The following is a 16,396-nucleotide window of genomic DNA, read 5'->3' on the forward strand; positions in this document are numbered from 1 at the left end:
TTTACTAGCTCACTTTTCACTAAATCACTGAGTGATGCAGAAAACTGGAAGCTCTCCGAGAACAGCAATCAAAATGAGAGTAATAAGCAGCTGTTAAAACATTTCTAAATGGGCTTCTGGGGGAGAGAAGGATCAGCTCTGAAGGATGGAATGTGAGACTGAAAAACATGCATTGCATTTTCCAGTTCAAATCGCTGCTGTTCGTCTGTCTCCAAGTGGGCTTGGTATGATGGTACAGGGAGAAGTGATGCTGTTGAGTACCAATAAGCTGACCTTTCAGCTTAGTTCAAATTCAGCTTTAGAGAACATAAACAAAAACTATGTTGGACTACATCAAAGTTCTTCATTTGCATTATCTAGGCTGCTGGGCCAGTGGATGTGAGGCCCAGGAACAGAATGAGTTGAGATGTGCACCAAAAAGAGTGCATCAGTGACACAACATAAGCTCAAAGAGCAGAGGAGCTTTCTACACGGCAGGACTGGGGTTTGTTGCAGAACCAGATCAGAGACCTGAAATTTGTGCATCCTGCCATTTGTCTTTTCACTGACGTTCCTCTTTCAAGGTGTTTCATCCTCTCATTTATCCTGTAGAGGTAATGTTAGCAATGATTTGGCCTCCGGGCCAACAGTTTGACTTGCTTTTGTTTTCTTGTATTATGACAATTGCAAGAAGTGTGTTTATAAACGCATCAGTGCACAGGGGTGGGTTTGCCAAAGGAAAGCTCGCAGGCTCTGAATGGACTTGTAAGGTGTTTATACAGCAATCCAAAGAGAAGCAGTTCACAAAGCAATACTCACCTGAAGGGACTGAGAAAACTTCATGGATCTAATTCCTACCCACCTAAAATAACCGAGCTCTGTCCACTCCACAGCACTGTGGTATCTGAAGAGCTATTGTTAAACCTTTGAGAATGCCCTGCTCCCTGGTCATGTGCCTGATTTGAGATGGTTTAGATAAAGTAAGTGTACACAGCAGTCCTTCCCCACACCAGTCAGAGGAAGGGGCTGCCAGGCCTGTTGATTCCCTCTCTATCCTGGCAAACTAATTTGACCTCTGGGATGGTTATGAAGCTGACAGACTTGCAGGAGTGCACTCTGGTAATAACATTCATTGAGTTCAAGCAGAGGAATCCATGAAGTGTGGTGATTTTCAGAAAGCTTTGGGAGAGGGGGTGGAACCTGGATTTCTCAGTGCTGCAAGGGTTTGAATGGAGGTAACTGCATCAGCACATTCCCTTAAGTCCTGGAAATTGGTGCCCCAGGGGTAACAGAGTTTCTCTGCCAGTTTGTCAGAGTGAGAAAACTCCAAGCCTCAGGGCAGGATGTCTGAGTTCTGTATAACAGGAACAAGAGAAAAAACAGCTCTTAAGGTAGTGGAGTACAGCCTGTGTGCACGCAACACAGGCAGGGGCTAGGATTGCATGCTGTTGAAGTACAGCTTTATGAACACAGGACAGACTTTGCACCGCAGGGCATCTTTCTTCCCCTGCACTATTGATCTACAGCCCTGCCTTGGGTACTCTGGCTGGTTGCAATTAACACAGGGTTGCACATGAACCTGTGACACTGCCTTTCCCGTTCCCACCTCACCAAGAAAAAAAAGTTTAAAAAAGAGCAGCAATGGTGACAGAACTCTACCCGCCGTCATTAAGCACTTCCTTAGCATCATTCAGTTTCCAGTCCTGGGGATGTGACTTCGCTGGGGGTTGTTCCCTCCCGCTGTGTGCAACAGGCTACAGGAGGGCACTTCCACTGGCTGGCAGGGCGAGTTACAGACAGGGAGCCGGCTGCAGCAGGGGAGGCAGCCGGTTGGCAGGGCTGGAGCACCAGCAACGGGAGGTGTCTGCCATCTAGTGGCTTTGTGAGATCAGCTCTGGCATGAGCCTCTCCCTCTGCCTTCCCACAGTGCTGCAGCCCTGGTGTACAATCCTTGTTTCTCTCCTTTGTCTTCTCCCAAGACCTGTAAGGAAGGTGAAGAAAGATCAGAGAGGAGATAAAGCTGGGTTGTTTGAGTAGAGTGAGTCAGCTCTGATTTGGTTCTATTCCGTCTGGACTGGCCTCCAGAACATCAGGAATTAAAAAAAAAAAAAGCAAAGCAAGTTTGCAAATAGGAAGCAAGGGCTTTCCCTCAAACCCTAGGGCACAAGGGCTCATTTTTGCTCAAGGAAGTGGTTCAAAACATTCTCCAGGCTTCTCACAATGAAGCAATATAAAAAGTCCTTAAGCCAGGAGGGGAATCCATTCTTCGGGAAGCCTTTACTTTTCACAGTGTCCTTAAAGGCAGAGCCTGCAAGTGAACTGCTATAGAGAACTTCCCTCAACATATCTATCCACCTACACCTCAGAGTTCAAGAGCTGTAGGAGCCTGGATGAGGAAGCAAACATATGAGAGGGTGTTTGAGTTTGATCTGCTCAACTTAAGAGCACAGGGATATCAAGGCCACAACGGAGTTCTACATGTTTCATACTGATTGAATTAGGAGGAAGGCAGGAAATGTTAGCCATCAGAGCTGCATCCAGCTATGCTGTTTAAGCAGGAGCATAGAAGAGATGTGTCATGCATGTCTACAAGACCATGTAACATAATAAGGTGTGTGTCGGGGTTGCAGCTGTTGCCTCTTGTGGCACAGCACAAAGTTGGCCATAGGTCTGGTGAGGGCAGGGAAAGAAAGGAAGAAACTTCACAAGGTTTTATTTGAGGGCACCGTTAGCGTACAAAGAAAAGCACTACAAGTACAGGTTCTGTGAGCGTTTGCATCTACTTTCTGAGGTTCACTGAAGGCAATCTTTATGCAATGGGGGTGAAATTACATATCTTCATTGAGCCTACATATGACTACTTGGTTTTACTCCTTTCTTCTGCTTTACACATTTCAGCCAAAGTCACTGCCCTAAGCACCGATACTCTCTTCCCTTCAGAGTGCATTGCTACCAAGGGAAGGTAATGGCCATCTTAGTTTCCATTTTCTCCCTTGCAAGCTTTACGCACGGCAGCCTTTGTGAACTGCAGCTAACTGGTCTATCAAGATAGTCAGAAAATGAAGATAAAGTTTGAGTTGTTTGAGTGAAAGGTCTTCTGCCTTCCTCGGACCTTTTGCTGTATATTGTTAGGAATACAGCAGTAACTCAGAGGTTATGACAGAGAAAAAGCAGTTCCTTCATCCAGGACATAATGCAAAGGTGGGTGGTAAAAGAAAGCAGAGGTTTCTTTCTGAGCCTGACCTGGCCCTAAATTACAGGAGGTGACAAGATCTTCAGTCAGTGGGAAGTAAAGATGCCATGGAATCCATAAGGCATTTGCACTGCGACTTCTGCTCGCCCCAATTCTCTGAAGGTCTCTGCATCCAAGACAAGCAGGAAAGCACTTTGGTTCTGCAGGATGAAAAGAAAGCCAGAATGAATGCCCAGGCTGAACTCCATTCCACTGTCCAACCCACTACATCTGTCACCCACAAGGGAGCCCCCACAAGGGAGCCCAAATGTACAACCAGGCCATATGGGGAGGTACAACCAGACCATACAGACTAAACCTGTAAGACAGTTGGCCAGGAGCACTAATAGTCACAGATGCCACTCAAGAAACACTGACATTCCAAGGTACACTCCTACTTGAAGTTTGCCTGGCTGTGCTTGGCAGTTGCAGAGGCACACACCTTGGGGAGCATGGTGCTAGAACTATCTGCCAGAGAGCCTCAAATTCAGTTTTGTGGTTTAGAAAGTATACCTAGTACTATGTGACTTTGACTAACTAGTAGCAATGAGTTACCTCAGTGGGGGAGACCACAACAGACAAGATGACTCCACTGTCTTCTGCTGTGGCATTAGGCACTGGCACAAACACAGGCTCTGATGGGTAGGATCCATCCTCCTGCCAAATCTAGCAAGCAAAGTAACATATGGATGTTTCATTTCATTAATACTTGTCTACTGCAGTTAGCAGAGTTGCAAGTTGGAGTGCTCCCCACAAAGATACCCAGGCATACTCTGTGCTCCAAGAAACCTATAGTTCAACCTTTTAATTAATTCTTTTGATTCCAGTACTATGATGGTGGCAGTGTTGTGACAGCATGCCTATTGTGCCAGGCATCATGCAAACAGGCAGCGAAAAGGTTCCTATTACTCATCTCATCCAACAGTTTGCACTGGCACAGGTATAGGCTACAAGCTCAGAAAACACCACCATCATAGCCGGCACAGCCACCTTCACACCACCCTAGTGCAGACCATGTTGTGCACTGTGGAGAGAGAGGTGCCATGCCAGCAGAGAGGTGGTCTGTCACCATCACCACCTGAGGGCATAGCTGCTGCTTCTATTGCAGGCAGAGCCATAGCAACACAAAGCTGTGCTGAAGGAGGATACTCTTACTGTCAAATGAGTATCCAGAGCAGAACAATTAAAATGGGTGTCTCCTTCTGAGGATTCCTAACTCTCCCTAGCCTCCAGGAAAGTCTTTCATTAATAAGCTTTTAACACTTTGAAGATCATTATTCCCTGGTTAAGGGAGACACAGGAAAAATCCCAGCTTGTGTTTGCAGTTGGAAGCATCCTAAACCTTGTTTCTTGCCCAAGTCATAAATACTTTGGCAGTTTATCTCCAACTGCCTATGCTACTTGGGTATTTTCTGTACTGTCTGGTAAGAGATGACTCTTCTTTGGCCTGGAAGACACATGCACACTTCATCCAACCTCTTCTGTTCTGTCATCTATCTAGGAACCCGGAGTGATATCCTCTCCTGTTTGCTAAGTGTGCCACATTCATAAGGTGCTAGGTGAGAGATAAAATTAGGAATCTCATCTCAGACCTATCTGAATGAAGACCCCTAAAGAGTAAAGTGCCTAGTAAATGGCATATCTTCAAGGCTAGTTCAGTGGAATGATTCCCACTGCTGAAAAAAGATAATCTCACTTCATCTCACCTTGAAATTCTTGGTCTCCACATCAACCTTGATCAAGGAATCTCCAACCAAATGCCGAAAACCACATCCATAGAAGTAACGGTACCTCCTACCATTGTACCGAGAGTAGTTGATCTGGGGGAACTCCAAGCCCCCAACCTTTTCAAAGCCCTCAGGGTGGAGATTTTCATGTGTGCACCAGACCTAGAAGAAGTATGCATTCCACGAGTGTCAGTTTAGCTTTGACTAGGCAGAAGACCTGACTGGTCCCACCAACCCACTGCACAACCACTGTGGAGAAGAAATGTTTAAAGATGAACCTGACATTGCACTGAGGCAGGTGGAAGCATCAATTCCATCTCCCTTATCTGTTTCACCCAAAGAGCTGACTCGTCATTGCAGACCTTGGAAACTTCAAGGATCAGTCTAATGAGAAAAACAGGAGCAAGTCCATGCATTCCTGTACTGCTAGCTCAGAAAATCCCAGCTCCAGCACTCAGAAATTGGATGTACAAAGTACACACAGAGATTACTCCACTCATAGTGGACAACACGTGTTCTATACCACCGAATGCCACTCTGTAGGGCTGTTCAGAGCTGGAAGCAAAGAGCAGTTCCATACCCAGGTGAAAGCATGGAGGATTTTGTCAATGAAGAAGCTGAAGTTTGGCCAATTATCGTAAAGGCTCATAATCCACTTGGGCATTTTTGGTAAGTCACAATCTTTGCTCTCTCATTTAAGGCAATGTGGTAGTCTTTGTACTAAAAAACTAAGTCCCATGACCAAACCTTGCTTCCTTGCTTGGTGGACAAGATCTGAGAAGATAATAGCACAGGATGATAACTGTTGCAGGCAATCTCACCACAGCCACAAATGCAGTTATGTAAGTCTTTAATACATACCTTGCCATCTGCATCTTTCACAGCCCTTGCCAGTGTGTAAGACAGTGGGTTCAGATTCTTCCCCACAGGTGTGTCTGAATTCACATTCAGTGGGAGAACAAAGCGACGAGGGAAAGCTCGGGATATTGAGTCATAAATCTATTACAGAGACAGAAAGTTATGGTGATGGAGAGAGGAGAGTGACATTTCAGGCTAAGTGCCCTTTTTGGGAACAACTCTGAAGCTTTACACATTCCTCCCAACCCTGAAATCTCCTTCTTTCTATCACGTGTTTTACCAAGTTCTGGTAAGGGCTCTGCTTGTTGCAGTACTTTACAGCAGAAAACAGAAAGACAACCAATTAAATGGGTCAGCATTGCTTTCACAATAATTAATGCTGAGTTGAGTATGCAAATCACTCAGTTATCCTCCAATTCCAGCATTGGGACACATGCTGCACTATATTTTATTCAGTCAGAACAGACTTATATTGATCCTTTTCACAGCCTGTCCACATATACCCCACCGACTGTGTGACTTAGTTCCTTCTTGCCCAACCAAGATCATGAGGGGGATTACAGAAAATGGGACCTCCCTAGCACTGAGCAAGCAGAGGGGATACCCCTGCTGGAAACCCACCCTCTACAGCCCTATTGCTGATTAGTGGCAGTCCCACTTTGGAAGCCTGAGGCTGAACAAAGCACTGAGAAACTTCCACATTATTTTAAATAATATGAACCATGCATGGAAGAAGAACTTTATAAGTATATAAGCTGCGTGCAGTTACAAAGCTTCAGAAGAAAAAATGCTTGATTGTAGACTGTCTCAGATCTTTGTGGGATGACAGCATGACACAGACACCGACCATACTGCTTGCTGTTAATCTCAGAGCGTAAATGTTGGCTCTCTGTGAAATTAATGGAAGGAGGGGCTTGTCCAGAGGATGACTGGAAACATCTGACTAAATGCTCTACATCAGTCTCTGGAGGAGCCTCCCTCTCCCCTGGATGATAAGGCGAGCAGAAGGAGACTAGTGTACCCCAGTTCAATGCCTGAAGTTAGCCTGCATGATTTTCCTCTTCCGTTCTCAGGTACACATGGACTTCATGTTTGGGAATTCTAGGGTAGTGGTGGATTTACTTGGGGAGCAAAGGGGAAAGCGAACTAGCAGCCCCCAGTGTGGCAGATATTCAGCGGGTTGCATGAGAGGAATAATTCCACCACTGCCACTAAAGTTCTGTTCAAGCCAAGTTTAGAACCCATAATACTTCCAAATATTAAGCCTTCTAAATGAAACAGATGGCATGGATCCTGTTTTGGTGTTTTTCAGTTACTTTGATCTGTAACTCACCAGTTCAACGTGAAACTTCACTTTAATCATATGTGTTAATCTTGAAACCCTATTTTCAAAGCTTTTATGTAGCCACAGTAAACTGATTGGTTGAGGAAATCTGCCAGACAAAATATGGTTTAGTCAGCAAGCAAAAGCACTAAGCATGATTCGAGGAAGAGACAAATCATGCTCGGGCATGCCTTAGTCTTTCAGCGCAGTGTAAATTTAAGATTCTGTTCTCATAGAATCATAGAATCATTAAGGTTGGAAGAGACCTCCAAGATCATCGAGTCCAACCGTTCTGAAATGATTTGCACTCGTGTGTGTATACAGTCTAACGGCTATGCTACTTGTCCGTTAAAGAACGTGGGTGTTGGAAACACATGCCTAACGTTGACATAAGGACACCTTCAGACAGATCAAACTGTAGCTCTTTTGTGCTCAGAGAAGGCTGAACAAAAGCTGGAATCTGTTGCAAAGCAAATGGTCATATTAACACGATGCTGTACTTGAATTCATGTTCACCACATCTTTGCAAAAAAACAACAAAGGAAAGCAGAACAAAGTGACCCTACGGGGATACAACTATACACTTTTCAGATCAGAACTGACTTGCTTCTAGACAGCTCAGAACATAGACAGAGGAAGTTCAGATTTGTCTGAACATGTTGTAGAAATGCCTGCCCTTCACCCACAATATAGTGGGTTTCCAATAAACACATCTGCAGTACAAGAAACTGAAAGCACCCCCACTTTTCCAATGTATGACCTATGCAAAATAATGCCTCTTACATGGCTTTAAATGGTGCTTTTGACAGAGTTGGACATAATTGATTTATGAGTACATGCTGTTGTGAGGTGAATGTGAGGAACAACGTAGGGGTTGCTGTGAAGTGTTTGTTTCTGTGATTTACATAATAAAGGCTGGTTTTCTGAAGTAATGCCTTTAAACAACAGGGTTTCTTTTTCTTTTGCCCTTTAAAAGTCATGCAAAAACTTATTTTGCATACTTTCTTGGGGGGAAAATTTTCTTACACAGGGATATGGAAAACGAGTATCATTAAAAATGAGACTTTAATACAGAAGTACATTCTGCCAGGCTGATGGAGATCTGTGTCACACACCAGTTTTAGAAGTTTCAAGGAAACGCTCCATGGAGATTATCTGCTAAGATATTTAAAAGGAAAGGAAAATACCAACATAGCAATAGATCATCATTTTAGTTTTTCCATAGTCGTGGTTCCTTTCTCTAGTTCACATGCTCCGCCCTGTGGTCCCCCATAGTGTTCTCCATTCTACTAACCTGAACCTTGCTTCAGAAAAGTAACTCAGCCAGCATGGGGCCTCATCAGATCCTACGCAACACAAATGCAGAGATCTTACCTGATCTAGACCTTCCCCACTCCTCCGCAGATTCTGAAGTTTGTAAGTAGCCAGAGTTGTTCCATCATCCTGGCAGCACAGGTCAAGGACCACACAGCCATGATCTTCAAAGGCATTGATTTGATGGAAAGTAGCAAAGGGCTTACTGTACCACTGCCCTGGCAGCACCTACAGTGACCATAAGAGAGGATAAATTTCCTCTCTAAAGATCCTAGCCACACCTCAAAGAGTTTTCTCTTCTCTCCCCCATTTCATTCCCCACTCATTCCTTGGTATTTGTCTTGTGCCCTTGTGTTACTACAGAATGGCTGCTTTAAGCCAGTAAGTAGGCAAAACCAGATGAAGAAAAGCCAAAGTGTAAAGCAGCCCAGGATAGGCCTCTTCTTGCTCTCATGACTCCATCCCTATAGCATCATTCCCAGGCTATGACTGACCTTTTTATACTCTGTAGTACTTGGGAACCGCATTTCAGTCCCTGTGCTGCAGTCCCAGGAACCCCAAACTGCTTATTTCTGCCTGTTCTTTTAGGGCTGGCAAAGAAATGAATCAATAGAGAGGAAAATGCATGAAGTCATCCCATTTCTAACAAACCGACACCCATGCTTATAAAGCCTATATTGCAGTAACTTCTGGAGTGATTCATACAGCTATCTGTGGCTGCTACCCAGCACTCTTCTCTTGGGATCCAAGATACCAGCTACAGCTGCACAGCTGCTGGAAAGGCCAAAGATCTACCTACCTCCCCAGTGTGCTTATTCACCACATGGAAGCAAGTATTGTACTGAGGCTCCCAGCTTATCCCTTCAAAAATGGCTTTCCCACGGAGTTTGGAAGTGATAATCTGCAACAGATTCAGCTTGATGGGTTGCTCAATGAAAATTATGTAGTTTTCACTCATTCCTAAAAAGAGAAGGAAGGAGATGTCATCCGAGTATTAGGCAAATGCGACGATAAAAAATCTCAGGGGCAGAGGGCAGTGAACAGCCCTTTCTGCCTTACAGTAGGCTAAAACCACAGAGTTTGAGATAGAAAGCATTCTTACCAAAGCTGTGATAGTAGGAGGGTTTCATCTTATCCATTGGAGCAATTGAACACAGCACTTTCGCTCCCTCTAACGTGTCACTACAGTTAGACTTTTGTGGAGGGACCTGAATGATATTATACCTAGACCCTGGAAAGGAGAAAGGATGTTCAACACCACTGAGATGTGAGACTGTCCACATTCATGAAACCAAAGTCAGGCCCTGTTCCTTTCTGTTTCCCTAGAATACTAGGAACCACAGTCATAGCGAAACTGAGCAGAAAACAAAAAGCCAGTTATCATGTCAATAAAACAATCAACAGAGGACTACCTAGCAAAAAAAGAAGCTTGAAAGGAAGAATGATCTTCTTAGTCTGGTAGACTGCCATCTAATTTTACTGTCTGCAATGCATTCCTTAACTTAGAGTATTCTGTAACAACAGGATCAGGAAGAAAAACAAGTTCATAGCTTGTGTATCAAAGGAAATGAAAACTTTGAGCCTTGGTGATGACTAACGCTCATTTAATAAATCTGAGCATATGGGCAGGAAAGAACGGCACATTTGAATAATAATAGTTTGGTCTCTCCAGCTGAAAACCGCATGTGCTGCAAAGCTAGATATTGCTAAAGCCAAAAGGAAATGAAAACAGCAAGAATGAAAAATGATCAAAACTGGCCAAATGTTCAGTGAACTGGAACCAGCCTGAGGTATCATAACAAAGGGCAGTGGCTGTTTTCACAGGCCTCAGGCACTGTGAAAGAAGGCTTTCATGTAACTAATGGTGAATGGTAGCTCTGAGCAGCCATGTTGATGTAACTAGATCCCAACTAGATGTAATACTCATAGTTTGTGGAAGAAGAAAAATATCCCAGAAAATTCAGCTTTACTGTAAGATGATAGCCAGGTCACTGTAATAAATACCACCTTCTCTCGTGTATAAACTCTTATGGTCCTTATCAAAAGCCAATTATTGTAAGTGGAAAACATGTGGCTAATCGTCAAAATTCTTCGGATGAGGCTTCAATGCTGGATGGGACTTTAAAAATAATTCTTCTGTTTTCCATCAAAGCTTGGGAGACGAAGAGGGGAATCTGTTGGATACTCATGGGCCAAAGACAGAAGCATCTGAAACTAATCGCTGAGAGAAGCCATTTTCATAGGACAGACTGACCCCCTGAAATAAGAACTAATCTGGTTTGCTATCATTTTGACACAAAGAGAAACAGCGATTTCAAGGTCTGTTTAGACACTGAAGTTTGTTCAACAACTGCTCCTTGAAGCAGCAGCAGCAGCCTGTACACCCTGCCCACAAACCAGGCCTGGTCATGCCCGGTCTTACCATATTTCCCATAGGAATTGCCCATGTTGTACGTTGTCCCATCAGACTCATAGTGAGGATGAGCAGTGGCCCCATTCACCGCAACAAATTTGCTCCAGTCTACCTGCAAATGCCAAAGATTTTCAGTCAGCATAGAAGTTTCCTGTTGCTCTGTAGCAAGCCACAGTCTTTCTAAATGTTGGTTTCATGAAAGTCTGAGGAAGAATAGCTTGATGATTACGGCCCTAATGTGGGATCTGGACTTAAGCCTTCATTTTGCAGGCAATCTTCCTCAAATCCTTGAAAATTAACGGTGTTTCTCTCTGTGTTAGTCCTACCAGTAAAATGGGACTAATAGCACTAGCCATTTCACTGGAAGACGTGAACATTACTAATGGCAGAAAGTGCTGACACAGTGGAAATGTGGCCTATATGAGCATTTTAGCTAGGACCCCATGTAATAACCACAGACAGACATGCGTAAGGAGATAGTCACTGCCCCCAAAAAATCACCAAGTTTTCTGAAAGCACCCATAGCTAATAGACAGTCAGTGTTTACTCTCCTCACAGAGAAAACAGTTTCACTTCAGTGTCTACAGCTAGAAGGAACAGTTAGGGCAAAGGTACAGTTGTGAGTACTGTTAATGTGTATTCCTAGTTCCTGGGTTAGGGTGTGGTTTGGACTCAGGCAGTGGAGGGGATGTGTTGGGAAGAAAGTCTGAAGGAAGAAGTTGGAGGAAGATCAATCCATGCATTGAAACATTAAAGCATGGAAGATACGCTTCTCTTCCAAAAGTTTAAAAAAATGGCTTTCAAGTATCTAACCTGAGACCTTTTGGAAGGTCCCAGTAGAAAAGAGTGCCACACCACCAGAAGCTTAGAAAACCATGTCCTTTTAAGGCATCTCAAATCGGAGAGTTTAAATGTGAAATCATCCCTTCCATTTCTTCACTTAGCCAAAAAATACCAGTCTGCATCTAAAAAGCAGCTTAAGGGGAATTTTTTTTTAATGACAAGATGGCTCAACAGAGCTGAACATTCAAACTAAAAATACCCATGCACCTTTTCATCGCTGCATTATGGTTTACAAAACGGATAAAATAGCAAATCGTCAAACTCGCCATTTCAATATGCAAGTAGCATGCTATAATTCATATACAGAGTTTCTTCATGACTCACAACTGATCCTGTAGGGAGGGAGGCACTCCTGGAATGCCTCCCTCGAGATCTGAGGGTGTGCTGAGGTATTTCGTGGTATTAAATAGCCCGTGGTAACATACAGGCACAGTAGTTAATACTGACACAGGAACGGCAGAATCCTTCCTCAGTCCTTCTCACAGTTGTCCAGGCCAGCAAATACCCAAATCCCCTCTAAGGGGGCAGGCAGGGGGACATATAGCTTATGCTGTCATTTCACAAGTCATATTCTTCCCTCAAATACAGCCACACTCTTGTGAGACGATGCACAGAATATATGGGAAGACTTCTACTCTGATTTTTTGTTCATTTGCTAGCATGGGAGAAAACAAAATGGCAGCTGAACTTTGACTTGACTTTACATTGACTTCACCACCCATTTGCAACAGAGGTTTTAGTCAAGACTTCGAAGGGCCGTTTTGGAGTGTTTAAAGCTGGGGGTGTAAGAAGGAGATAAAGGGAGCAGATAGGAAGGATGAAGAGACAGGGCAAGAATACAGATCTGAGATCAGTGATATTAACTCCTTCCTATATGCACTTGTATTCTTCGCACACTGGTAGGTACAGACAAGTCCAGACAAGTAGTGAGTGCACTGGAAGAACGCCAGCTGTACCCAAACGGAAATGAGTCTATATCTGTCTCTCCCCTTGCTTGCTACAGTGGGCAGTGACTGAATCTTCACTGAGGACAGCTGCCTTATAGCTAAGTAGATTTTTCAGGGACTTGAGCACACCATGAAGAGATTCTGGCTATGGCCCAGAGCTGCACTGATCATTTCTTTTGGAATCTGGGTTCCTCCTTGCTGCTCTTAGAAACAGCAAGGAGTGATGCTCCTGTACCATAAGCTAACCCCCTTATCCCACCTGCTCACACACCTTTTCCTTCGTTTCAAGTGTTTCTGGGTCCACTTTGTACATGAAGATGCTCTCATTGCTGACATAATAGTCTCCTTTATACACAACGTAGTTCACACTGGCATTGTCACTTGGTTCTGAAACGAAATCCCAGAGTTGTACACAGCTCTGTTTAAGCTCATGTCACATTACAGCAAGTTAGACATGTTGAAACAAATAAACCCATTTGCAATGACACTAATCCCTCTGTGATTGATTAGAAATATCTCACTAATCTACAAAGGCACTCGGGACTGTCTGCACAGGTGACTTCAGGATAAAAGGACAAGGACTGGTTCTTGTGGAAATCACTGCAGTGAAGCCAAGACAATCTTCATACTGCATATGCCCTTTGTTTCTGATCTCTTATTTCTTCGTATCCCTCTCCCTTTCCTCCCTAGCCAAAGTCCTCTCCTCTGACAGCCATATGAAGAGTGCCATGTTTGATTTACAGCATTGGAAACAAGAGAGGCAAGACTTGAAGCTACAACTTGGGCTGAGGGGAGGGCAGGGACGCTATTTGTATGACAGGGCTTGGACAGGGAATGCTTCTTCTTCCCTATTCTCTTTCTCTTTAAAACTGAGTCAGGGAGACGCCTTTTGAGAGCTACACATGCACAACAGCCAGAGCTGTTCTTGTTACTCCTAGGGGAGCTGAGACTCACTAGCCACGTGGCTGAGAAGAGCTGAGGAAAAAGCGATTCCCCCAATTGAACACTGTGTGTGTGGTAAACACAGAGCCTGAAGTTGACACAGGAAAAGCCCAGAGGACAGGCCTTCTTGTAGTGAGGAATAGCCTACATGTGTGTAAAGAGTCAACTAGGCAAGGGTGTGCAGGAACAACCTGCTGGAGCTTGGAAAAGAAGATGGGGGATGTAGATAGTTCTGAAATTTATTGAGAGGGCTGGGGTTGGGTGGGAAGTTGGGGAGCTAGGCAGACCAATGAGTGATGGTGTGAGCACCTTTGAAGAGAACAGATGGCATGGCAGGACAGGATCCATCTCCTCAGGGAAGATAAGAAGCAGAAGATGGTCACACACATGAGCAACAAGCTGCAAACTTTAGGTCTGTTCTCGTTTTAGTGGAAAGTACTTTGCTTGCATTTAAGCCTATTTCTTTCCTGACATACACAGAATCCTATAGGTAATGGCACTTCCATTTCTGTGCAATACTGTCTCTCACCCTACTCATATCATCTCCTGCACCTTAGTGCAGGAAGGGAAGGATTAACCCACTTACCCTGCAAGCTTAGCAAGGCAAGCTTGCTTTGCCTTTAAGGGCAAAGGTGTGTCTCATGTAGAACAGCAGATTGTAATGCTCATTATCAGGACTGCACAGGGTGTTTTTTGGGGAAAGATTTCTGTTGGAAATTTGCAACAAACCCTAGAATCGTGTGAGCTGAAGTAGCACTAAAACATTAAACTGAATGTGCCTCTCCCAGCTAAGTCTGACACCAACTTGCATTTTTGTTGTTGTTGTTGTTCCAAGGGGTCGTCATCTTCTAATAAAAACATGGGCTCAGAATAGGCCTACCAGACTTCCTCACGTCTCCCTTTAAACCTAACCACAAGTTCCCCAAGAGAACCTCAGAACATTTCTTATTTCTTAGAAACCCTCTTACGTGGCATCTCAAAGCGTGACATGAAGCGCCCAAAGACACTCTTGCATGGGTCTGGCATTGCCAGTGTCCCAAATTCTGAGACCACGATGCGGTTGTGCTGGCTGTTAGTCAGGTAAGAACTGCTCTGCAGAAACTTGCTCCGGTATGTCACTGTGCCATTCTGCAGCTGGAATTGATGCAACAGGGCCATGCCATCAAACCAGTGGTTAAATCTTCAAGAAGAGACAAATAAGAGTACAAGAGTTGGACACTATATGATATTCTCCTATACTGTTCCCTCTTGCCTTTAGGTTTCTTATTGTTTGTAAAAAGCTAATGCCCAGATCCCATGAGCGCTTAAACATGCATAGCCTTGTGGTGAGTCTGAGAAAACATTTGAATTGAGTGAAACAAATCAAGTGTATTTGCAGCTGTGGGACCTGAAGTTAGACACTGACTTTCAAGAGATTTGGGCTCCCTATATTACTTTTGAAAGAGGACCTCAGGGACTTCTGAAAATGCTATATATAAGCTCTTGGGGGAAATAATCTATACTGGTAAACCAATCACTCTGCAGACTTCTGCACAGAGAATAGAAATTGTGCTTTACTGTACAACAAGAATAGAAATTATTAATGAAAGCCCAACTGCATAAGAAGGAGCCTTTAGCTCTCGGCTGTCTGCAGGATGCTATTCTCTCTGAAACGAGGAATCTCTGAGACTTTGAGAAAACCTTACGGTCTATCTCTGGAAACATGATAAGAAGATCACGTTTGGCCAGTTGCTGCCATCAGCTTTGTTGGAGGAAGAGCTAGGTTTGTCAATTAGCTTGAATGGCAGATTCCAAGCCAAAGGCAGTAGTTGCCTTCTTGAAATATTTTAATACATTATTTTTAAAATGAGATGGATTTCCTTCTAAAGCAACTCACACAATTTAGTGCAATCAACTTTACAAATCCTGCCCTGATTTCAGAGTGCTCATGGAATGGACTTCTGTTAATGACAAAGGACTAGGAGTAAGGATGTTTTAATCCCCAGCTTTGTTCCCTCATTAAATCATTCTGAGCAGGTCACAGCCTCTCTGTGACTCAGCTTCTCCAACTTTAATAAGTTAACCATGCTCCTAATTTCAGAGAACCCACTGGGAGTTTCCGTATGAGGGAGCAACTGTTCTTAAAAGAATGATAACATAAGCATTTCTTTCTTGCCTTACTTAAAAAGAAACTACAAGGTGCTCCAGTGGTGAGACATTTGGGGGGGTCCCCTTTAGGTTTAGGCAGAGCTCAGGCCAGAATCATTTGACAAACTCACCAAACCTGGACTTACTTCTCCTCGCCAAACTCAAACTTCCCAGGACCGTTCCTCAGAAGATTGCCATTAATCCATTTGGGAATATGTCCTTTGATCTTCGCTGGGATGGGCTGAGGGGTCTCCTCTACCGTCTGCATTAAGGGCAAGATGCATTGCAAACCCTTGGGGCTGTGAAAGGCGATTTGCTCTTTTGTTGGGCTGGGCAGGAAATTCTTTAAACCTGCAAAGAAAGCAGCGAGAACAAAAGGCAGGTAACTAAGGTTTTCACTTGAATAAACAGACAATTGCTAGAGCTTGAGTTTGGATGTCTAGGAGAATAACATTCAGCATTCTGCAAGCAGCCAAGTTGTAGTGGGTACTCAAACTAAAGCTGTGTTCCATAATACCCCACACGTCCACAGGAAGCTGAAAATCCAGTGGATTTAACTCTACTGTAGTTAATCCATTAGAGACACCTATCTTGAAGTTCAACGGAGGTAATAAAATACGTGACAATAGGAAAGAAGAGAACTTTTCTTTTAATTAAAGAAGCTTATAGTTGGAATTTATTTCAATAAGT

General features: G+C 43.9%; 2 protein-coding genes across 3 annotated transcripts in view; both read right to left on the bottom strand.

Annotated features, from left to right (window-relative positions):
• PTS (6-pyruvoyltetrahydropterin synthase) overlaps positions 1-2,242 on the bottom strand; it is an 8,485-nt gene extending 6,243 nt beyond the window's left edge. The window contains exon 1 of the mRNA XM_009329559.1: positions 2,199-2,242. Coding sequence (XP_009327834.1) covers positions 2,199-2,242 — 44 coding nt within the window. The remainder of the gene's footprint in view (positions 1-2,198) is intronic.
• A 433-nt stretch (positions 2,243-2,675) lies between these two features.
• BCO2 (beta-carotene oxygenase 2) lies at positions 2,676-16,052 on the bottom strand. Of its 2 annotated transcripts, XM_009329530.1 has the most exons (11): positions 15,853-16,052; positions 14,548-14,759; positions 12,909-13,024; positions 10,857-10,959; positions 9,537-9,665; positions 9,234-9,394; positions 8,495-8,662; positions 5,800-5,937; positions 4,918-5,100; positions 3,767-3,877; positions 2,676-3,372 (listed from the first exon to the last, which is right to left on the bottom strand). In XM_009329530.1, exons 1-11 carry the CDS (start codon positions 15,972-15,974, stop codon positions 3,259-3,261), a joined length of 1,557 nt encoding a protein of 518 aa, XP_009327805.1. In that variant the 5' UTR covers positions 15,975-16,052; the 3' UTR covers positions 2,676-3,258. The 2 variants fall into 2 exon arrangements, with proteins under 2 accessions (XP_009327805.1, XP_009327804.1); XM_009329529.1 differs by lacking the exons at positions 9,537-9,665; positions 15,853-16,052.
• Between the last annotated feature and the right edge of the window lie 344 nt (positions 16,053-16,396).

This window comes from Pygoscelis adeliae, unplaced genomic scaffold, assembly GCF_000699105.1.
Source record: "Pygoscelis adeliae isolate BGI_AS28 unplaced genomic scaffold, ASM69910v1 Scaffold268, whole genome shotgun sequence".
Classification (NCBI taxonomy): domain Eukaryota; kingdom Metazoa; phylum Chordata; class Aves; order Sphenisciformes; family Spheniscidae; genus Pygoscelis; species Pygoscelis adeliae.

What these genes read in the sequence shown, in the direction of transcription:
- BCO2 (XM_009329530.1), bottom strand. Translation starts at nt 15,974, where the DNA reads ATGCAGACGGTAGAGGAGACCCCTCAGCCCATCCCAGCGAAGATCAAA. An exon ending in TGAATAAGCACACTGGGGAG is followed by an intron (nt 8,663 to 9,233) that starts GTAGGTAGATCT and finishes TGGTCACTGTAG; the next exon opens with GTGCTGCCAGGGCAGTGGTA. An exon ending in TGGAGACCAAGAATTTCAAG is followed by an intron (nt 3,878 to 4,917) that starts GTGAGATGAAGT and finishes TTTGCTTGCTAG; the next exon opens with ATTTGGCAGGAGGATGGATC.